The sequence below is a fragment of the Lepeophtheirus salmonis genome, chromosome 6 (assembly GCF_016086655.4).
Source record: "Lepeophtheirus salmonis chromosome 6, UVic_Lsal_1.4, whole genome shotgun sequence".
NCBI lineage: Eukaryota > Metazoa > Arthropoda > Copepoda > Siphonostomatoida > Caligidae > Lepeophtheirus > Lepeophtheirus salmonis.
The window spans coordinates 29,184,214-29,208,764 of record NC_052136.2 but is presented as its reverse complement, the minus strand read 5'-3'; the positions used below and the strand labels follow the sequence as shown (position 1 = coordinate 29,208,764).

The 24,551-nt window shown below is 32.1% G+C and overlaps 1 protein-coding gene across 1 annotated transcript; it reads left to right on the top strand.

Annotated features, from left to right (window-relative positions):
• Positions 1 to 1,841: 1,841 nt before the first annotated feature.
• Positions 1,842 to 23,871, top strand: lovit (loss of visual transmission). The gene is made up of 12 exons (XM_040715523.2): positions 1,842 to 2,215; positions 3,857 to 3,963; positions 4,055 to 4,210; positions 5,725 to 5,873; positions 5,933 to 6,104; positions 6,172 to 6,267; positions 15,624 to 15,754; positions 18,244 to 18,420; positions 18,474 to 18,593; positions 20,882 to 21,082; positions 21,668 to 21,973; positions 23,509 to 23,871. The coding sequence occupies exons 1-12, from the start codon at positions 2,031 to 2,033 to the stop codon at positions 23,737 to 23,739; spliced, it is 2,031 nt and encodes a 676-aa protein (XP_040571457.1). The 5' UTR covers positions 1,842 to 2,030; the 3' UTR covers positions 23,740 to 23,871.
• The last annotated feature ends 680 nt before the right edge of the window (positions 23,872 to 24,551 follow it).

Sequence of the window (24,551 nt, the reverse complement as noted above, 5' to 3'; positions counted from 1 at the left end):
ATGATTGTACAAATTTAGACATTGCATAGGAGTTTTTCGTACATATTGATTTTATTTTATTCAAATATCAGTGTTTATCATTGGCATCAAGTAGTATTCAATACTGACTTTAAATCTTTTTTATTCGAATAGCTATTTGCTAAAAAATCCTCCGAATATACTGTAAATTTGACCATTTTATACCTGTAGTAAAAATATCAACTTTGAAGTTTGAGCCTCCAAGAAGACGTCTCCTTCAATTATGATGCAATTTATGACGTCAGTGAAAACGTTAAAATTATATTATATTAGAAAATCATATTTTCATTTATTATCATTATCATTATCATATTATTTACCCTTCTATATTTAAAATAGCATAAGTCTAAAGGAAAATATTATAGTTATATTTAAATTCATAGATATTTATTTTATTATTCAATTTTAATTAATTATCACCAAAGATAGGCAATAACACCATGCCATTGCCTGCAGGCTGAAACTGACATTTATTATTGTTATTTAACCAGTAAAACACACTTATAACTATTAAAACTTTCACACTCATAAAGTTTAGCCTTTAAAGCCTTTTTTAAATCAAGTTTTTAGAGTCTAACCACGATCCAGTGCCATATTTCGATGTCGTTTTTGACTGATTTTTCGTCAATTTAGGTTTCCATATTTATTAAGAAATTAAAATATAATAAGCTGTTTGGGTAGCTTAAATATAGATGACAATAATATTCCGGGGGTTAATTGAATCGTTTATCTGTTTATAACTATCAATTAATCAATTATTTTGAATATGAAGTACCTATAAACTTGTTTTAATCCCCTTTTATCTAAATTATTAGTTATTTCAGTATAAATTTCATATAAATATTAAAAACTAAATTGACCAAAAATTAATCAAAATTGACATTTATTAAATGTATTTTTTTAAACTGAAATATTAGATATGTTCTATAATTTCAGCTTAGATATTAAGTAGTTTATCTTTTATGTAAGGTCCTTCATTTTACTCGATTTTTTGGTCGTTATATACATTTTTTTATTAATTATAATCAAGATAAAGTAATAAATAACTCATTTTTCAAATGCTGAAATGTTTGTATCAAGTTGTTATTTACTTTAATTTTCATCTATATAGGTCTTTCATGTCAAAATATGGCACTGAATCCTAGCTATACTCTAAAAACTTGATTTTTTTTGGAAAGCTTTTAAGGCTTTGAGAGTCTTTGAATGTTTTAATGGTCATATTCGTGTTCTACAGCTTAAACAGCAATAATAATTATGGGGTTCACCCTGCGGGCGCTCCATGACCTTCATTTTGTTGCATTATATAATTATTATTTGAAAGGGAGATGTAAACACAGCACTACTTATTAAATAATGAACAAAAAACAACCGTTTTTTCTTTACACACATCTTCTCTTCAAACATAGATAATCTGACTATGGGATTACCATAAGACCAATTAAATAGTATAACGTAATCTTATGTAATTAATATGTATTTTATTCTCTAATTTCTCACGTGTACATCTCTTTACTCATAACACAATAATAATACTAATGAATATTGATGGAATGTTCTAATGTTATAATTAGGGATGATGCGATAGCTCACGAGCCGAGCTCTTAACGTCTTTCCTCACACTGACATAACATGATAAGATTATGTGAAGATGCTTGATCAACGGCATATGCCGTATCAAACCACCGTAGTATATAATATAAAGTATTCTTTCTGTAGATGAAGTTTCTCCCTAAGCGGGAAAATGCTTTTTAATGAGAGAGGGAAGGAAAGAGAGAGTGTGTGGGATGTGGGTAAAAAGAAAAAAGTACGTGGAGTACTTTTTTGCTTCATCATATCCCTTGGAAAGGGGGAATGACTAGGACATAGTGGAATATATCAAAGAAGGGCTTCTTCTTTTCCTATATATTTATATTTCTTTAGGGGCTTCTTTAATTTGTGCTCATATGATCGTGTAAACCTTACAGCCTTGACTAGATCAACACCAAGAGACAGTTATAGATTAACCTCTTATCATGAGTGATAAATCATCTCAGTATGAGAGTCTCGTGGGTAAGATTCACGTTTATAAGGAAAAGGCGAAAGAAAATTTGACCAGTTTGAAGGAGCAAGGAGGAGTGGATGGGATCATCTCTGTGACACGTGAGAACGTCATTTCAAAGTTGAATCGTGGGGGTAATGACTTTGAGCATCTTCATAGGTAATGTGACTCATGTTAAGACGTATTGCCACGTGATTACAAATAAGATCTAGGGCAGATTTGTATGTACTTTTGAAGAGTAATTAATTCCTTTGTTATACATTTATAAAAAGGACTTTTATAATTTTGAATAAAATTTATATACTTATTTTTTTATATAATAATGGGGAAACTCCTTGAGATATTATTGTGTTGTATTATATATATTCAAGACATGATTAAGTGGGTTTCTTTGAAGAGGTTCCATTCATTGAAAGTAAAAGATACATAACAAAAACAAATCCTAGCATTTGTTCTACCTTGATTTTCTTTAAATTTCAACTTCAAAAACACTCATTCTAATGAAGAAAGTAAGTAGTTTACTGAATTTCAATCCATTGCTTTAATCCTAAATGGAGTCCGTTCACTATATAAACATATTTCAATAATCATTAATTACATATAATCAGTATTGGGCCGGCCTTATTTATTCGGCCTAGTCCAGTCTTAGGACCGGTTCTATCTGTCCTTGGAACTGGTATTTAAGACTGTCGGTCCTTTGGACTATCAATATTAGAACTAATTAAGGAAGAATAAATTAAGTTAACTGACGTTATCAAAGACTGAACTATATAAGTTTGTAAGACTGTTGTGCAGGACTGAGCCGGAACGGATCGAGATTGAAGCAGACGGGGCTGCAGTCGTTTGTTCTAAATAAGGACCAACACAGTACTCATATAATGAGGAAGTAAACCCACATCCATATAAAAATCTTTGTATACATCTATCAGTGCTTAATTTGTTTAAGATGCTTTGAACTTTTGTGATAATAGAATTGATTTAGGACCCATATAAAATCCTTCATATTTAAAAATATAATCAAAAACATAGCTTAAGTGATCCCAGATATTTGCTACATGCTCACATTCAAATTAAAAATGCCCAGCCCTTTCCCTTGATGCCTTACAAAAGAAGTGAATTCACTCTACATTCGTTTTCGTACACACGCGCAATTCACCAAACATTGATCTAGAACATGTTTCCCCCAAAGTTTTGTCCAATTTTTACCAAAGGTTTTAGACAAAAATTTAATTATACGTCCCAAATTGGAAAATAATAATTTTTTAGAATGGAGAAATTGAAAATAAATTTTTTCATAAATTTTGACAAACATAAAGATAACAATTTCACAATGGGGGGGAGGGGAGGGGGGGATTACCCCATGGGAATGTTCCTTCATTGCATGTTGTTTTTAATATGGTTGGCAAATTTTATAATTTCATAAGTATTTATGTAATTTTTCGTGGAGTCCTTGATAATGGACTGCAGAGCAGGGAAAAGGGTGCACTATACCTCCCTTTCTCGTGACAAAAGTTATAATTGTAGAGACAACTTTAAAATTAAGAATTTCCTGAATTAAAAATTATGTCTCTCATTTTAAAAATATACCAACACTCAAATAAAAAAAAGTTATTTTTTTCAAATTTTCCCCTTGTGTCATTTTTCTGAAGTTCATTTTTCCAATTTAGTATTTATAATAAAAAAACTCGCAAAATTGTCAAAGATTTGACAAAAGCTTCCCAATTAAAAATCTAACAAACGCTCTGTCTAAAAAATATTTATTTAATATAAAAATGTCTACTCACTCTTAAACTATTATAGGAGGAAAACGAGATGGGAACTTGTACGAATCAGTGCAGCCATCATGGGCATCGAATTTTCTTATGCTGCCGAAACAGCATTTGTTTCTCCAACTCTTCTTGAAATAGGTACGTTAAAATTTTATTTTTTAATTTTAATGTTCTTATTTTATTGTTTTGGGTTCTTCTAACCCATTTGTTTCTTTCATTTTGTGGTTAGGGGTTTTACACAAACATATGACTCTTATTTGGTGTTTGTCTCCACTCATCGGCTTTTTTGCGACTCCAATAATGGGATCATTATCTGATCGCTGCTACTCTCCGCTGGGACGAAGACGTCCATTTATTATGGTATTATCTATTGGTGTGATTTTAGGTAAGGAAGAGTACACCTCAAGTTTCTATGTCTAGTGTTGTATAGGTCTTTATCTAGCACTGCTTTCCAGTCCAGTTTCTCTTGTCGATATTAAAAAAGGTAAAATAGATACGTTCGGACGTCATTTTAAGTTTTTCGACTTGATTTTTTGAACCATTACTGTACGAAAATGGCCAGATTGTAAAGAAGGTTGGGCAGTAAAGCATGTACCCGAGAGGTTGCTGTAGAAATACTTAAAAAACTTTTTATTTCCCAATAACAAAATAAAATGTATATTTCAAAACTCGTAAACAAGAACTTTGCAAACTTAATCCCTCAATTTGGGCACCTTCAGTATCAATTACAGCCTTTACACTTCGTCAGAAGGGTTTGCAGGAGTTGATTCCACATTTGGATGTTGAGTTTTGTTGGTTTCCCTCTCCAAAGTGCCCACAAAGCAAAGTCCAGTGGGTTCAAATCTGGACCACATTTCTATGTCTCTTTATCTCTCAAGCCTCTATGAGTTTCTTTGACATGAGAACAATCCCAAGTCACTTTTTACATCCCTCTTGATGGTCCTAGCAGCCATGGAGGGGTTGTTGGCGAGGCGATTCATCAATTTGGTGGGGCTGTCCTTGATCCTATTCTGCAAGAGGGAACAGGAACTCCAGATCCCTTTAAATTGTGTCCTCCACTTCCTAATATCTTGGACAGATCTTTATTTTTTCATTTTGGCTACAATAAGCACCAGGCTCCTGGAGCACTTCACAATGTCCATAACCCCCGCCACCACAACATCAGGATCTAGAAAATCTGAGATGCGCTGCCTTTTATATTTTTGCTCACTCCTGGTGACGAGATGACAAAACGTTAATTATTGATTATGCCCAACCATGCATTTAATTAATTTATTGTTATTTAAAATTGTTAATTGGAAAGAAAATCAACAATTGAGAAATTGAGCTAAGATTTTTCAGACACAAATATCTTCACAATTTTTGATTTCACAAAAGTACTTTTCTCTATAATTTCAAAAAATAGATATCAATCAAAATTCATAATTTTGGTATATTTAAGATTTTGTATTGCAAAAATGTGTTGGATTGGATTCCATCTATTGGTTTAGAAAGAGTTGATACATATAAAGTTGATACTCTATCAAAAAAGAGATACTTGATAAGGGAATGACAATTGTATAGACCGGTCTCAAGGATTGTCACTCCTGAGGACCGATCCCAAGACTGGACTGGACCAGAAGGCATTAGGACAGACACAACAGGGGTATCATGCAAACCAAAAAATGAGCTAAAAGGGTCTATATACCTCAAAATTTACCACTTATTAATAGAAAGCCCCAAGTGAAGCTTTCTCATTGTGGACAAAAAAAGTTAAACTTCATTCAGAAACCATTCCGGACAAAAAGGAAGTCGGGTGTGGCAACGTTTGAGATGACTGGATCCGTGATAGTACATTTTTTGGTTCCCGTGATATTTCTTGCGACCCACGTCCTCAAATTTCCTCTTTTCAATTTTAAGGTCTTCTACTCGTGCCCAATGGAAAGTTAATCGGAAAACAGTTTGGTGACGTGTACACGACAAGTAACCAAGACTACGCGGATGGTGGAGAGACTATATCCCCTGGGGGAAGACTCATGGACAATAAGGACATACTATATTCTAATACCGTAGGTTTTTTTATCTCTCCAAATCCCGGGGTAAATAATCCTTTTCTCTCTCTTACCAGACAAGATTCAATAGTAGTAGCGTTGGTAACATTAATGAAGATGATCCACTCGTCCGTCATTATCATCCCTGGGGTATCTTTTTTACAGTACTAGGAACTGTGTTACTGGACTTTGATGCAGACTCGTGCCAATCCCCTGCTCGAGCCTATTTATTAGACGTAACAGTTCCAGGTGCGAGGTTTAATTTCATTTATTTAATAGCATTTTTAATTTTTTTAATTATCTTTATTTTATTTAGAGGATCATGCAGTTGGATTATCCACTTTTACAATCATGGCAGGACTAGGAGGTTCTTTTGGCTATGCTGTTGGAGCAATCAATTGGGGATGGCTGGGTGAGTATTATTTTGTCTACAATACCTATTCAGGTTACACATTTATTATTTTTAATTTTTCAAGAGTAAAATTTAAACAAGTGGTTTTGTGAGAACATTTATTTTAAAAAATCATCTGAAAATAGTTATTCTTTTTTTTTTAAGTGGATCATTTTGCAGCCGAAAAGTTGAGCTAATCTGCTCATTTGTATTAATTCACCCTCCCCCCTCCCCTGTTAGTGAGGTAATAGACTGTTAGGACAGAGGTGACATGCTGGTTAAAATAATAATGAATCAAAAAACAAGTATCTCAAATATGTTCCCTTACTTTAACACCCTTGATCAAAAAATGACTATGAATGGGACAGATTGTAAAATGTGAGAAGAATAAAACTGTAATATTTATCTACAAAAATCCCATCCCTAATGATAAAGTGACTTGAAAGACGTTCATCTCGCAAGTAAACAATTTTATAGGTATCGGTATTCAAGGTAATAACTGTTTTCTCCATTGATCTCTCTGTCTCTTCTTTCCTAAGAGTCTCTTTAGATATGCATACGATATTGGTATTTAAAAAACTTTTCTTACTAAAAATACGTCAAGTGGTTCATTAAGATCTGAACGCTTACTAATTCAATGATTAATGAAGGCTGAGTGATTGAAATTAGTTCATATTTCAATATATTAAAGCATACACAATTAGTTATATATATATATATATAAATCGGATCTCTCATCAAGTTGAGAAAATGATATTTGAACGAGATCGACGAATTTTCATTTGTAGAGTCCAAGCAATTAGGCTTCCACCATGTCAGCAAGTCCAAAACATTGGAGAGGAAGAAGGGCTCTGTAAAGAAGGCTAAACTGGATCCGGAGGAGTTAAAATAAACAGCCCATGCCAATAATCTCAAGTCTGAGGTCCCATACAAGAGATCCTGGGGTTTCAACCTAGACTGCCCAGAGAGCTATAAAAAAGTGGGTGGAAAGAGACTTGTGTGTATGGAAAAACCATTTTTGACACCGGCAATAAAATATCTCTATCTTCTCTCATGCAGGGGACTCTTTTGAACACTTTTTCGACATTTTTGGCCCCCTACAACAATTCCACTGCACCTTTTGGGAGCATGTGATTGCCGCTAAGGGCAGCACTATTAATGATTCAGAGAGCTCAGGCACACATCTATTTATAGTATTAATTTTGTTGAAATTCTATTGTTAACTAATAAATTAAATTATATCTTATTGAAGCTTAAAATTCAAATTATTCAGATTTTAATTGACACAAACCATTAAACCAGTAATGTTGTTGATGACAATTTACTTACATTTTGTTATATCTACATTTGTTTTGGGCGGGGAGCAGGCCTAAGAACTTGATGATCATTTTCATTATTTCATGTTCTGTTCAATAACAATTAAATCGACCAAATTTTAATAAATAAATCAACAATATTTACTCGGTTATCCATCATTTACGAGAAAAAGAAGAGTCTCTCAGTTTGTTGCATTCTGGCACGCAAAATGGTTTAAGGCAAAATCACCTAGCGCCGGGCGAAATATCCTAAAACTGTATAATAGTTGAAGTAATAAAAACTACCTCCTGTTTTTGATTTTTTTTTTTTCAAGATTATTTTCATGTTGATCCACCACATATATTAATAATTGAATGCCATACAAATGTAATTACAAAAATTTTGAAAAAGGTTTATCGACTTTATGCCTCTGTGTACAGACATAGTTGAATTCCTATAACATTTTTTCTTATGAGTATATTGACAATGTAATTGCTTTTTTCCTTAACGCACTCTGTTGAAGCTATACATAATTTCAATAATACCTACTTTATGTTATTACTATTATTTCTCTATGGAGGATGTAAATTAAATATTGAGTGGCTTTCAACCACTGCCTTGGTAAATAATACTTGTGAATAATGTTTTTTTTTTTCTATGAAAGTACATAGTAGAGAAACTGGTGATTCTATTTAAGAAGAATAGAAATACATTTTTAAGCTGGGAAAAGCTGATTAAATAATAATAACGAATAATGTTTTCAAGGGGGACTGTTTGATGTACAAGACTAGCCACTAGAGCGCTTTCTATCCTATCAGAACCTCACTGGTAGTGTTGGGTTGGTCTGGAGTAAATGAACCGGACCAACTATCCATCGCTCTAAAAATGAATGAGTAGATGGACTCTGCTCTGGACCGATACAAATTATAAAAAGAAAATATGTGACGTCACATAACCTTTTTTTAAATAATAAATACTAATTATGATCATTCATTTCGTATTTATTTCCAGATAGGACATTTTCTTATGTCTCTACAGGCTAAAACCTTCTTTGAAAAATTTAATTTAAATTTTCTTTTCTTCAGTCCGTAGACCGATGCAAGACCGAGTCACGTGACTAGATTTTTATTATTCCTTCTTTTTTTTAACCGATCACGTGATTGACTCAGACTGATAATGGACCGACCTAACACTGCTCACAGGATCTGAAATTGTAAACAATCAAGCTCGGTTTACTGATCACGGCGTTACCTCACCAACACAAAAATAGTCTGTGTATTTTGAAATCAGCTGTGTATTGTCTCCTTATGCTTGATGCGTCATGGCTACTTCATAATTTATTCTTTTGATAAATAAACAAAGTAATAAGCCTTTTTATACTTAAAAAGTAAAATTTCTTGTTTATCCTTTGCCGTTTATATATTGGTCATTTTATTGTTTCTATGAATAAATTTTGGCTCTGATACACACATACCGCTATATGACAAGCTTAGTAGCGGACATGAATCCTTAATCTACCTCACCCCTTCTCTCTTTTATTTACAACATCTGATTTCGTCCCTAAAATCACTTAACCAGATTCATATTAAGCCCTTATCAATTTGGAACTCAGATAGAAATGTATCAGCCTGGGGATGTAAAAAAAATAATTGTAAAAAATTGACTTATTGATTAAATTAAATTTATTTTTTATGATACATATTGTATTTTCTTGGTATATTCTATATAGGAACAGAAGCACAAGAACCGAGACCCATAAGAAATATATTGCAGTCTAGGTTCTGGTCTCGTTTCCGGTCTCAGTTTGACTTTGTCCGTTCCAGTTCTAGCGGTTCAAGAGTTGTAACCCCCTCAACCGCTAGACCGATAAAAGGCACCACCTTGAATATTACTTATCAATATTATAAAAAAGTATCGAATACAACACTATGTACTATGTAATAAATAAAAAATAACAGTTGGTATGATTGATTTATTTTGCTAACTACCAGATAATATCTGACCTTTTTTCTGTTTCTTTTTGGAAGAAAGATTGCGTGATACAATGAAGCTATCAACGTGTGATGGTCGCAATTAATTTTGTGCTTATCTTATTTTCATTGTGTACAGTTTTTCCCTGACTGACTTTTGAAATATACAACAAAAACTTTAATTATGAAAATTTAAATCCAGTGTGCAAGAAATTATTTTTATAATTTTTTGTTTGTTTTTTTTATTTGAAAGATGCGAATAAATTGTAGGCAGGGAATGTTTTAATATATGTTGTCATATTGACGTTGCCTGTGTCAGTTTTTCATTTTCCTCAAGGTTTTGAGCTGCTCTCAATCATTGGACTGCCAGGCAAGGGCCTCATATCGTTTTTTATTTTCATTTCCTACAGGCCAAAACAATCTAAGAATAGGAAAGACAAAAACAGATTAGTAATTCTAAAGCAAACACAATTCTTGGATATTATAAACCTACACTTTTTAGGGACAAATCCCAACTCCTTCAAGAAGGGAGGATTTTTCTGAGGTAACATCCTTGATAAGAGGATTCTCCAGTCTTCCAAGTAGAATAAAATGCCTCAATGTTTATATTATTTGAATTCGTGATTCCAAGTTGTTATTTCAATGTAACAATAGAATAAAAGGATTTTTTTATTAGAAATAAGTTCGAATTACTCTTCACATCTCGCCGAAACAATACCAAGAATGGCAAAAAAAGTCTTTCAACTCTCAAAAGGAGTAGGAGGCGTCTCTTCATTTCGTGATACGAAGTATTCTTCATTTTTTCTATTCATTTTAATACATAAAAAATGAAAGGTTGCTGTAAATACAGACATCAATCTGTCAGGGAAACCCCGTGCACAACAAAAAGAAGAGAGGCACAAACTTCTTGGGGCCTGTTAATGAACCGACCTTAAGAAGAAGAAAAATTCAAATGACTACGTGGAATAAACCTTGCTTTCAGCTTGGATTTAATATATTTAAATCCTAATTATTGCGGGACGTTAAACAGTTCCCATAGCAGGGGCGTCCACAGGATTATATTGGGAAGGGCCTAGTTTTTTGAATTTTAAAAAAATCCAAAAATCGATTGTCATTCACCCAAAATTATATTTTTTGGAAAAAAATTTAAAAAAACAAACATTTCAAATATTAATTTTCTTGAAAAAAAAGTTCAAAAATCTAGAGGTAATCAGAGAAAATATAACTTGTTCGCAAAAAAAAATTAATTTTTAAATTCTAAAAAAAATCAACAATTAAATTTTTGGGGAAAAAAAATTCTATAACAAATTTAGATATTAAATTTTTTTGAAAAAAATAATTTCAAAACTCAGAGTTATAAACTAATAATTATGACTTTTTTTCAAAAATAAATATAGTTTATCACAGAAAATTAACTTTTTTGGAAAAAAAAATTAAAAACCCAGTTATTCAAATAAAATAAAAATTGCAAAATTTATTTTTATTCTTTAATTATTTGCTCTGTTACATAGTTTGACCAAATGACAAAAAAGAAATCCTAAATTTGGGGGGCTACAACCCCTCAATCCCATCCCCTGTGGACTTTCCTATATAGGGAACCTTTAACGTACGGCATGACTTTTCTGCGGAAGCTCGGCGATAGTATTGTGGGAAAACTAAATAGAATTTTATAGGATAATGATGACTGAAAAGGTTATGCAATGTTAAAAATTTATTATCAATGTAAAGTTTATATCAAAAGAAAATTATCGTCAGAGTAATTTCAATCAATGTGCTTACAATTTGAGATTCTGTCAGGGGTTGACAGGATAAAGGGCGCACTAGTAGCTATTCTTGAACATCAAATAATCATAAATTGCATTATAATTGAAGTTGATTCTTTTTCTATAAAAAATGGACAAATTTCCAATAAATCTTGATAAAACTCCATCAAATAGCTTTATGAATAAATAAAAACTTAAAACTAGTAATTAATTCTCCTTATTGTCAATGATAAACACCAATATTTGAATTAAATCAAACTAATATGTGCTTAAAATCCCTTCATTTTGTCTAAATATGTACAATTTTTATTTTTTGGTGGTCAAAAAGGGATTAGAAAAGTAGGATAGTTGTAAAGAAATATCTTATTCTTTCCATTATAGTACTTAATTTGTATCTACCTACAATATGGAAATAAGATTAGTTAACAATGCAATAACATATTTTTGATACATTAAAGGGTTAGATATCCAATAAAACAAGGTAATTGAGCTATAGCATTTTAATAGAAAGTTGCTCCATTTGAACATCCAATGGCCCTCTATTTCCCTTAATATTATTGAAAAAGGGTCTTCATTATAATAAAACTTGGTTGTTTAGGCCCCAAAAATGAACAACTTCAAAATTGTCACGTCACGTAAAAACGCTCTATAAAGCACTTTCACTTGACGTCACCATTGTTAATTGTCATCCATTTTGTGAGCCTCAACAACCAAGATTTATCGAAAGAATAAACAACCTTTTTTTCATTTATATTAAGCAAAATTGTGAACTATTGGATATTAAAATGAAAACAACTAATAAAAAGACTTAAATCTTACTCTCTATCAAAAATGTATTCCTAGTTTTTTTTATTATATAAGGTCCTAAAAATATATAAAAACAATAAATTAACTATTACCTTGGACAAAATAAGATATTTTGTATCTAATTATCATATTTTTATCGTCTTTAATACATCCAAAAAAAATAGTACAAATCTAACCAATTCACATTGATTTTTAGTATATCCATATTACTTTGATTTAAATATAATATCCGTGTTGATTATTGCCATCAAGTAGCATTTAAGTCCTTACGAATCGTCATCAAATGACTTCAAAAATTATAAAGGTTTGTTGGACATTTGCTCATTTTATACATTAAAAGTATCAACTATGAGCCCCCAAGAAGGCGTCTCCTTCAAATATGACGTCAATGAAAAGGTTCTATATTCAAATTAATTGAGACCGGGGCCAGTTGAAACACTTTTTATTTTTCCCTCAATTCTCTCATAGCTGGTTGAATTTAGACTCTACAAAATTTAAAACAATATACCAAGATACGTCAGCTGTTTTTTTATATATTTTTAGAAATAATATTCTTTGAATGATACTCGTCAAATGTTGCAACTATAAAAAATATCAAATTTGAGAAAATAATTTAAAAGTTAGACTCGATAATAATGTTTGATACATAAGTAACTAGTTTTTTAATAATTATAAATGATTAAACTTCAATATATATTATAGTAGATTTAGATATAATATGGCTTATATCCCTGATCACTCATCAGTACTAAACAGGGTTTAACAGCAAAAAAAGTCTAGTCTGTTCTAAACCCTTTCTCAGCGTAATTACGTGAAAACTGGGAACGATATCACAAGTTTTTAATAAAGTTATAAAAAACTGAAATATTAACGATTCAAAATTCAAACTGTCCACCATCCGCAACCACTAAGCCCTCACGATGAGATAGGAAACTTTGGCATGCTCCAATAATTTTGGAGAAATCTACAAAAGCCCATTCCTGAACTATGGAAGCTTTTGAATCAATGAAATTATAGTAGCTTTCTCTAAATGTCTCCCAAAAATAATAATTTCAATAGATTGTGAAGATCTTCTTATCAATGGAAATCTTCAGAGCGTCCGCAGGAAGTGGGCTGGAAGGGATGTGGATCCCGCCCCAAAGGAAAATAATAATCATGAACTTGGGATTTTTAATAGGAATGCCCCTCGTCATTCCGGGAAATTATGCAGCAGAGCAAAAAAAAATTAAATTTGAATTTTTTTTTCAAAAAAATTTAATTTGATTTGATTGATTTTTAAGCAAGTAGCTATGAATTTAATTTTTTGAAATTTTTTTCAAAAAAATTTGATTTGATTGATTTTTAAGCAAGTAGCTATGAATTTTTTTTATTTGAATTTTGGATACTTTTTCAAAAAAAATCACAAAACCAAACCCTCAATCCTAACTTCATAAAGTGACGACATATCTTCATCGCTGTAGCTCCTAAATCTTTGGCCATTGAGTTGATTGAGGATGTTATTTCTTGGATCAAAAATATGTATATGATATACATCAGTGATTACTATATACAGTGCACCCTGTAAACGCCTGCAATAGCTCATTAGTACGACTACATTGTTATTTCTTAAATCAAAAAATCTTTATGATATTCGAAAGGGCACTAAATACAGACATCTCCTGACTGTTTTTTATAGAGGGAGAGGACTCAAAAATTAGAATCCTCTTCGAGGCCGTCTGGCCTCAGTTCTAAAAGCCTGACAATTTTGTTCATGGTGCCATTCGAATGAACTGACAAAAAACTACAATTTGATGTTTGTTTTGTTTTTATCCGATCAAAAATGTCCGAGCATTTCGATCTTTGACAGGAAGGTCTTCACAGTGGAAAATGATCTGAACAGGAGAACATGATCGCTTCTTGGTTGAATCAAGAGCTCAGGTCGAGGGAACCTTCAGGACCAAATATCCAGTTCAGGTCATGGACGTCGGCATCGTAGCGTCTGACGGTAGCAAATTGCTTCTCTACTTCTTCAAGGCTAACGAGAAAGTCAACTCGGACGTCTACTACAAGGCCCTCAGGTTCCATTTCTTGCCAACTATGTGTTTACCCAAGACGGCACTCGGGCACAAGCGTCCAAGAAGGTGCTTCATTTCTGAGGGAGAACATGGCTGCATTCTGGCCTTTAGACTTTTGGCCTTCTTCCTAAGCTGACGTGTATCCCCTGGACTTTGCTGTTTGGTGCATCTTGGAGGACAAGATGAACAACACTTCTCTCCAGAATGTCGATCCCCTGAGGACCATGATCATGGAGGAGTGGAACAAGTTGTCCTCAGACTACCTCAAGCCCAGCTCAGCTTCTTTTTGTCCCCGTATTGAAGCCATCATTCAGAATGGAGGGCAATATATTGAATAAAATGTGTAGGAAATTGTTGAATTACTAACTTTTGCCTCAAAAGTTTGCTACAAAAATGGCACAAAATAAAAGTATTTGAAGGGCAAACGGCTTTTAAAATTTTCTAATTTTTGAGTCCTCACCTTGTACATTCATACATAAAGACACACTTTATTTAGTTAATATCCATATATTATATTAAATATATTATCCGTGTACGTATTTGTCCGGGAGTTATGCCCAAACCAATCAATGGATGTTCCTGAATTTTTTTATGTAGGTTTTTAAGGCTCAAGAGATAGTTTTGGTAACAGATTTTTGCCTTCAAGGCAATGGCGGCCTTAAAATTACATTTTTTCTAAAAACTAAAAGAGGTATCTTTGTACATATTTTTTAAAGGAAATTATAAGACTTAGAGAAGAAAAGGAAAGTAGAGAGAATAAGACAAAGGATTTTTGACAATAATATAAAAGATGAGCCAACAATGATTTAATTTGATTATTTTTTTCTTTCCTAAACCTTATAATATCCGTTAAAAAAAAAAAAAACCAGAAGAGTTTAGAATTAGTTCTAATTTCTTAATGTCCCGGACAACCCCGGGCAAAGCTACTTTATCTCCTTATTAAAAAAAGGATACAAAGATAGTACATACCAAACATCCAGCGAGAATAATTCCTGAAATTTTATTTTTTTGTTTTATATTATGCAGAAGAATTCTTAATTAATTGTAATTTTTTATTGTCCCGGGCAACGCCGGGTAAACCTACTCTCGTAGATAATAATGAAGAATAAAAATTGGGAGGATAATTTTATCATTGATGCAACGGTGCAGTTTTGCACTGAGCGTTACAACATCTCAAATTTCTCCTCACTGAGTGAGTTGGGAATTTTGATACAATTATATTAATTGACGCATAAAAAAAATCAAGAACTTGAAGGATATAATTTATAGCAAATAAAAAAATGATGCTTCTCAAAATATCTACTTTTACCCCTCAAAAAATTTTTTTATCCAATATCTAAAAGAAAAATTGACAAAAATTATTGATTTTGACTAAACAATGATTTGTAGGTATCATTTTATTCAATTGTGATGTAAATTTTAGGAGAGTGGCTTTTTTTGATGTTGCAACTCTAATATTTTTTTTGTATATCTTTGGATTATTTTAGGAGCCCTCTTTGGTGGTCACGTGAGACTCGTCTTTACCTTTGTACTCGTTTTGTTCATCATTTGCGTTTTCTTTACTCTGACAAGTTTCCAAGAAATACCACTCAACGTTCTCTTATCAACAAAGCTTAAAGTAAGTGTTGACCAAAACCGCAGGAAATGTTTGTTGCGTATTTAGTTTTCTTAAAGAAAAAGTAATACCTTTCATAATTAAGACCAGGTGATGTATATAAAGATAGGACGTATCCGGGTCGGATCAGATCTTTAGACATTAATATTCAAGTAAATTTAGGGTATCTGAACTTTTGGATCCAGATCCAAAATTAGAGGGATACTTGTCTTAAATTTATTGAGCATTTCACCCGAAGTTTGTCCAAAAATAAAATAGTTTACGGATTAAAATTAATTTTTTTAGAAATTACTGAGTCCAAAACGATGCCTAACCCAATGTTGTGACTATTAGAAAATAATTATTTGGCCGTGCATACTTTTGATCAATATTTATTTCAGCAATTGTCATTTTCTTAGCAATGTTCATTTGAGCAAGTATTTATTTGGGCGAGATTTTTTTCAGCGTGGTTCATTTCAACTACATTTTCATAAAGTAAACCAACAGTTTTTTCTTAAATTAGAGAGACTATCTATAAATATATAATTATTTCCTTTAAGAATACTGAATATTTCTTTATTCAATGAAGCTAACAGAGTAAAAAAAGAGCATCTAAAAATATCTGTTCTCATAAAAAGAACTAAATACATAAGGCTTCAGCTAAGTCAAAAATGGTTCATGAATCAAAGATTTACTATCATAACATTGGGCAACGAAAATGATGGGAGAATGTGCATCCTTTTTTAAAGATCCTACTCTGCACGTATCTATCGATTAAGGGTTTTAATGCCATCTCACTCAATAAACTTTGTATATTCTTCCCTCACAGAAGCATACAGACTTGAGACGAAATCAAATAAGAGCCTCAGTTGTTCTTATTCCATTTGATTTTAAAAACAGATTTGGAGAGTGATCAGGTTTAAAAATAATGCCTTTTATCTTGTATTGCTTACTTTATGAAAATGTCGCTGAGATGAACAACGGCGAAAAAAGCTAGCTCAAATAAATAATTGTATAAATGAATGTTGATAAGATGACATTCCCTGAAATTAACGTTGCTGAAAAGAAAGGGCACGAGTTATTAGTTATTATTAGAATTCTTATAATAATAACATGGGAAAAGTCGTTGCCTTTATTTTATCTCGCAACCTATTGGCCTATAAGAAACAAAAAAAAAAGCCCCCAAATCAGTTGGTAGTTACCATGTCTTGTAACTATAAAATTATTATTCAAAAATAGTTGATAATTGTTCAAAGCTTAATAAGAACTAATTCGTATACAACCAATCAATGTTAGGAGCACTAATTAGAGGAAAAGAAAAAGAAACAACAGCTGACAACCAAATGAGAAATATTTTAGTACACATGATTTGCTGTCGATTGCTAAGAAAAACATAATCTTAGTCTCCACCATGAGTACACAGTATGAGAAGAGGATTGGGATAACAGCGCCCCTCCACTCGAGATTGTCCCAGAAGGCCATCGGAGAGCAGACTGGGGCTTCGAGGAACACGATTTACAATGTATCCATGCATGAGGACAATTTCGCGGTTGAGGAGCGTTGATATCTCAATCATCTTCTCGTACCATTTGCTAACATGCTAGTGCATGGCCCAAATTATATTTATTGAATTTGAGGTGTTGTTAAAACTAACAAAATATTCTACCTAAATCTATACATATGTGGTTTTTCAATACAAAAGCAATCTAGAATGATTTATCTCAAAATTAAGTGCGGATTACATTTGTATTCTTCCACGAATTATTGTCATTTTCTATAAAAAGTATTCTTATTGACCCGAGTCGTTGCAAATCCACTTCAAGTAGCAACAATGGATCGTCATAGTAAAATAAGGATAAATTAACTTATTTTAAGGTTGAAAAAGGTCATATCGGGATCAATATATATCTTATATTAAACAAAGTCTTTAAACTACAGCTACAATTTTTGTGTATCCTAAATCATTCTACAAATATAAATACAAAGCGTTTAATTGACTCAAATATGACATAGGCGTCCGTCGGGGGTGGGATGGAGGGCCAAAATTAAGGAATATTTGCCTTTTAATAGAATTTTTACGTCTTTGGGACAAATTATGAAGCAGAGAAAAAAAAAATATTGCATTTTTTTTTTTTTAAATTCAACATATTAAATTCAACTTTTCAATTTTTTTCCAAAAAAATTATTTTTGTAAAGATTAATGGATTTAAAAAAAAAAAAAAGAATTTTTACTAAAAAATTTAATTTTTTGTAAATAACTATGGATTTTTAAAAAAAGATTCCAAAAAAATTGATTTTTTTTGAAAGGCTATGGATTTTTAATTATTTTTTTACAAAATTCCAAAAATTAAGCATTGACGGGTATGTGTATATAAAGAAAAAAAATTTATATATTGGGATATTCTTCTTTCCTTGATTTTTATTCAAGATTTTTTTTTTTTTTTGAACACACCACATATTTTGGAGTTACACGCAAAAGAAAAAAAACTTCAGAGTCCTTTGTATCTTTTTAGATGTCACGGCGAGGAGATAATTCATCTCGACAATACGACCAAATGCGATCAGAGGACGACAAAGATGAAGAATGGGTTGCCATGAAGAGTGAAAAGTTTGATAACACTACGGTAGATTATGGTTCCATTCCTACTGAGGAAAAAAAACTTGGACCTGGGAATCCCTTTGCCCCATCCGTAAGTTATACATATTTTTTCAATTCAGTCTCCTTTACTATCTATAATTAAAGACACATGGAGAAGAGAAAGAAGAAAATGACGTTACTGATCGTGTAAACCTTACATCGGGTCCCAGTCAGAGTGAAGATGGAAAGTTTTTACAAGTTGCAGAGACATCGTTTAGTCAAACGGTACGTGGAAAATAATTGTATCTAATTTTACAAAGAATATTAAACAGGGTGTTTTTTTAAACAACTTTTTTCGAATTTCGAATACGGCTGCCTCAAAAAAGTTTTGATATAATCAATAATGATTAAAATAGACCATAAATCATTATATTGCAGTTTTAATTATGCTAGACATTATTCTAACCTATAAAAGATATTATTTCAGGTTTTTTTTCTAAAGCTACTTTATGGAGCAAAAAGAGAGAATAACAAGAAAATTTGTATATCCTTCCTGTCTGAAAATGTAAACTAAAAATGATGCGCGCTTTACACGGATAATCAAATTTTCCTAACTTTTTCTCTTATTTTGTTTCATAGGAGAATTTAAAAAAACAGTTTAAGCATTTTCTATATGTTATTTTCATACAGTATCACAACTTTTCTGCACTAGCCATAATCGAAATTCAAAAAAGTTGAAAAACAAACCGCCCTAACGAACATAACCCCAGTAATTTTTCCGCATACATTTTCACAAAAAAATTTCAACTCTTTGAGATTTTGCCCCATGACATATTCGACGCGTTTTTATGTTGTAGATTCGAACTTTACTTTTAGTCATTACTGAAGAAACATTATTTTCTTTCCATCCATGGATGGTTTCTCACATTTCTCCAAACATCCACTGATATAATTACTATGAGTAAGATCCCGATAGTCAATGAGTCTTTTATAAATAGCTTTATGATCTGGGATCTGTGACTCCTTACTCATTCGTCCTAATAACTATTTCTTCTTTTTTGTTACGTCACCATTTTTTTCTTTTTCTTCTTATCTATAGCTGTAGCGTTGGATCAGTCCTAGAACTGCATTCTTAGTCAATTTTTTATACATTTTTCCCCTTTCAGTCTTTTATCTAATCGATCAGGTATTTTTCACCCTTTACTAGTCCTAAGGATCGATTAGTCGGTCCTTTAGTCCAACAGTCCTCTTTATTTTATTATTTTCTTCACTCCTAGCTTCAATTGAAGAAAATAAAAGTAAAGAAACGAATTAATCCTAGTACAGGATTAACCTTATCTAGTGGTATACATTTTATTATTTTCATTCTGGAATCACATTGGAACAAAATCTGGAGCAAGCTAAGACGGATGGAAAAAGGAAAGAAGATTCTAAATTTTTGTCAAGACCAACAAAAATACGGCAAACTTTTTCTGTTTTCTGATGTAAGCATTTTCGCTGTTGGTGTCACTGTGAATAAGCAGGCCGGTCGCTACTGAACATCCCGACAATGTCTCCGCTTCAGTTAGACATGTCTTCAGAACAAAAAATTAAGTGACCTGCATAGGTGAAGTCGGCCCTGCCATTTTTGTTGAGAGGGAGGAGTGGTTAAATGCAGGTGCTTAACACAGAACTACTGGATAAGAAAATGCTAACTTGTGCCAGATAAAAGTTCGGGGACAACTTTGTTTTTACTCAAAAATGAGCTTCGTGTCAACACACCGCTAAGACCTTCTTGAGAGATAACTGTCCAGAATATTGGGATATCTGCATGTGGCCGCCCTTCTCTCCAGAAGCAAACCCCTTGGACTACTCAGTCTAGACGCGTCTGGAGAGAGGGTGCATGCTACTTTACACAGGAGTGTGCACTCTAGAGGCTTCCATCAAGAAAGGGTGGACCAAGCTCGAGTCTGACTACATAGTCATGGTCTGCAAGGAGTTTAGGGCTCGTATTATGGAAATTATTAGAGCTGAGGTCTTACATATTGAATTAAAATTGTCCTGAGTACTATTTTCAGATGATTTTGTTACATAAATGTTCTCACAAAGCTTCTCGTTTAAATTTTACTCTTAAAAAATAGAAAAAAATAAATGGTGTACCACTAGATAGGATCAACGCTGAATAACTGAGTTACAACCACACTCCTCCTGCTTTTAACTTAAGGTATTTCGTCTTTTTGAAAGAGATTATGATCAAAATTCAATCGCTAAAATGGCATAGTTAGTAACTACGTCCTTTCATCTGATGTAGCTACGATAGAAGATAGATAAGGACCGGTCTTAGGACAGACAAAATTAATAAGGACAGTACTTTTAGCCTTATTAGTATTTTTAGACCGATTCAACATACACTAATGAAGATACAACAGTAAAGACTAAAAGCAAAGTTTGAACCTATTATATCAAAACATAAATCCAGCGACAAAATCTCCGAGGAGCAAAATTACCAAAGGCAGAATGTTCGTAGTAAAATGACCAGCCACTTATTTATATCAATATTGCCAATTTTAGCTAATTTCATTCTTTTTTGTTAGAGCCCTGTTCCAGTGGATACTCCGGAAGACTCAAAGGCAGCTTTCGCAACTCTCACCGCATATCTATGGTCCATCATTTATATGCCAAATAGTTTACGAATTCTATGTATTACCAACCTTTTTTGTTGGATGTCACTGGTTTGTTACTCCTTGTATTTTACGGATTTTGTTGGAGAGGCTGTTTTCGGAGGAGATCCTTCGGTAAAGCTCTTGATCAGGGGTGTTCATTAGATTATATTGGGGGAGGCTTGGTTTTTGGATTTCTTCTGAAAAAAAAATCAAAAATTTAAAAAATCCAAATTGATTTTCAAAAAGTTAAATTTTTTAGAAAAATATCTCAAAAATGTATAGCTACTCAGAGAAAATTACATTTTTCGAAAAAAGTTTCAAAATTCATAGCCATTTACAAAAATTTCAAAAATAAATAGCTTTTCACAGAAAATTAACTTTTTTAGAAAAAAAAAATCAAAAATCTATAGTTATTCTCGGAAAATTGAATTTTTGTAGAAAATCTTTAAAAAATCCATAGCTATTCACAAAAAAAAATCAAAAATCGTTACTATTCACAAAAAAAATCAGAAATTCAATTTCAAATCTTAAATATTTAAAAAGAATTCAAAAATTTAGTGCTATTCACAAAAAAATTGTATTTAATATTAAATTTTTTTGTAAAAATAAATGTTCCTTAATTCGGGGGAGGGGCTACAGCCCCTCCAGCCACCCTCTGCGGATACCTCAGTTGATTTACTTGTTTATTTGCTTTATTCTCTCTCTTTCTATCCCTAGGCTTTCCCTGGTTCGGAAAAAAGGCAATTGTATGATGATGGAGTTCGGTTCGGTTGTTGGGGAATGTCCATGTATTCTTTGTCCTGTTCATGCTATTCATTTATGATTGAAAAATTGATTAAAACTTTTCGAGCAAAACCTGTCTATATTGGTGGACAGTTGGTTTATTCCCTAGGAATGGTATTTATGGCTCTGAGTCGTTCAAAATGGGGAGTTCTTATATTTTCATGGTCCGCTGGAGTGATGTACTCTACCTTGTTTACAATTCCCTATTTATTGGTCGCTCATTATCACGAAACCAATACGGTAAACATTGTAGTAAATTATTGGAGGTTCCGTGCACTACTTTTTTTTATGGCTGCAGTATGATAGTTCTAGGATGTTTCGCCCTGGGAACTTTCACACTCATATACATATTATGCCAAAAATATATCTTCTCAAATGTAATTCAAGTTTCAAAATGGGTTTCCCTCCACTTGAAGTCATTTGTAATGCATTTTTGCATTCATTAACCTAAAATGAGCGGATTTAATTTAATTTTAATATATTCTTTAAAATAGAAAATATCAAACGTGAATGTTCCACCTTTTCATAATGAATTCGAACCTACTTTTTATTACTGGTTGACAGGTTTATGGAGTTTTTATCCAGAGTCGAAGTAGCCAGTTTCCTAAAAGTTGAAGTAGCAGCAATGAATGTTTTTATCCAAATTTATTTGTTTGTGTTTGGTCTTCCTCTTTTATCTCAGCTAAAGTATTACACCGGTAAAAAAACGGTCGAATTTATCATAATAGGAAACAACATTAATTTAATATGAATGTTGTACATCCAAATTATTTTGAAATGCCCTCATTGTATGTTATTGCATATTTAAAAAAAAAAAAAATGACAAAGAACTTCAAGTGAAGGAAGACCCATTTTAAGGCCGAAAGCATAAGTGCAAAGATACATTTATGCTATAATATATATATATTAGGGCGAAACTTCTGGTCACTCTATATGTTGTGATTAAAATCGTGTGTATCATGGGCATATAAAAAAAAAGAAACCGATAATCAACATGGTAACCCTGACAATATAAAGAATGTTATGGAGGTGTTAAGCTACATCGAGTTGTCACAAGGGATGAGAAGGAGAAGAAATAAAGAAGGACATAGGCAAGAATTACTCAGGTGTCGATCCCCAATTTTACTCTGAGTCCAACAAGGACTTATAATTATAACTTTGCAATAAATCCTCAAAGTTTACTCTCTGTCTTTTATGAGCACACACGAATGTTCAATTCGGCTTGGAATATAATTTTGAATCTAATTAAGGAAAGGAAGAATTAAATCATAATGACAACTACGAAGGGGAACAAAAATCTTTCTTCAGATTGACCAATTCTAAAAAAGGCCAGCTAAAGATACACACGATTTACATCACTGCTTTTATGATAATACAAGTCAATAAGTTTTTGTCTTGGATTAAGATGGTGATTGATTTTTTACTGATTAACATGAGAAAGACCATTTTTTAAGACCAAATTTATGGTTTTGTGGCCCACAGAGGTGCAACATTCCATATAATATCATTTTATCTTGAAATCTATATATTTTTCAAGCATTAAATCTTAAATAACTTTTAAAAGAATGAATATTTGTAAGGTGCTTTTATGAAGTAACAAGGATGATAGACAATTATTTTCGTCATTGTGATCAAAAATAAAGTATTTATTAAAATTTCAAGTAAAGGGTCAATTTTTAGTCATTATTTTTTTATACTTACAAGGCATTTTCTATACAATCACAATAAATCAAATAGTTGTATTGTATAATTGTAAAATATTTTCTTATTTTTAGTATGAAGCTGCCGATATGGGCAAGGACAAGGGAACTAAGGCCGTAAGGGGGATCGGAACAGATGTTGGAATTGTGAGCTCCATGGTTTTCCTGGCCCAATTTGTACTCTCCTTTTCTATGGGCTACATTATCAATATTTGGAAGACAACAACAGTCGTCGTTGTTGCAGCATCATTTCTTAGCGTTTGTGGTGCAATTTCAGCTAATTTTGTAACATATTTAGATCTATAAGGGATCTTGCTCTCAAAATTATCCAAGGGGAATTGTTATTCCTTAATTTTAACTTATTAATACCTTTTTAATATAAAAATATACAATATTGTAGTATTCGGCAAATCGTGAAAATACATCATGCTCTTATAACTGTTTTCTTATAATTGTTTAAATATCAAAATGGGTCAACAAGTCTATATAGGACAAAGTTATACAACAGATATTTCCTTTAACTTGTGGTTTTATCCTGACATTCTTATTTATACCGAAAGCGTATGCAGACATTTTGCCAAATGACCACTTTGTCGAGAAAAAAAATAATAGTTGTATTTAATGATTATTCATACTGAAATACCGAGTGGTCCATTAAAATCTGAACACTTTGAATATTAAACTTCAACAAGATCAAATTTAACGACTAACAATATAATTTCAAAAAAACAAACAAACTATTAATAGCTTTGTACAAAAATACGAATAAAAGACATTCGCCCCGAAATGAATCAATTATAAATTAAAGAACACTTAATCCTTGCAATTCGTGACAATTAACAAAATATTTTATCTTTTAAAGTTGGTGTAGCATGAATGGGTATCATTACTAGATAGTACCGTGTGGTTCATTAAAATATGAGCACCTACTAATTCAATCATTAAAGAAGGATAAGTCTTTGAAATAAATTCATATTTCGATATATTAAAGTATAAAAAATTAGTTACAAAACAAAATAAACCTGAGCTCTCTAGCTAACGTACAAGTCGAGAAAATGATACTTGAATATGATCGACAAATTTCCATTCAGGGACTCCAAGCAGTTTGGCGTATCCCA

What these genes read in the sequence shown, in the direction of transcription:
- lovit (XM_040715523.2), top strand. Translation starts at nt 2,031, where the DNA reads ATGAGTGATAAATCATCTCAGTATGAGAGTCTCGTGGGTAAGATTCAC. An exon ending in ATTAGACGTAACAGTTCCAG is followed by an intron (nt 6,105 to 6,171) that starts GTGCGAGGTTTA and finishes TATTTTATTTAG; the next exon opens with AGGATCATGCAGTTGGATTA. An exon ending in GGAATCCCTTTGCCCCATCC is followed by an intron (nt 18,421 to 18,473) that starts GTAAGTTATACA and finishes CTATAATTAAAG; the next exon opens with ACACATGGAGAAGAGAAAGA.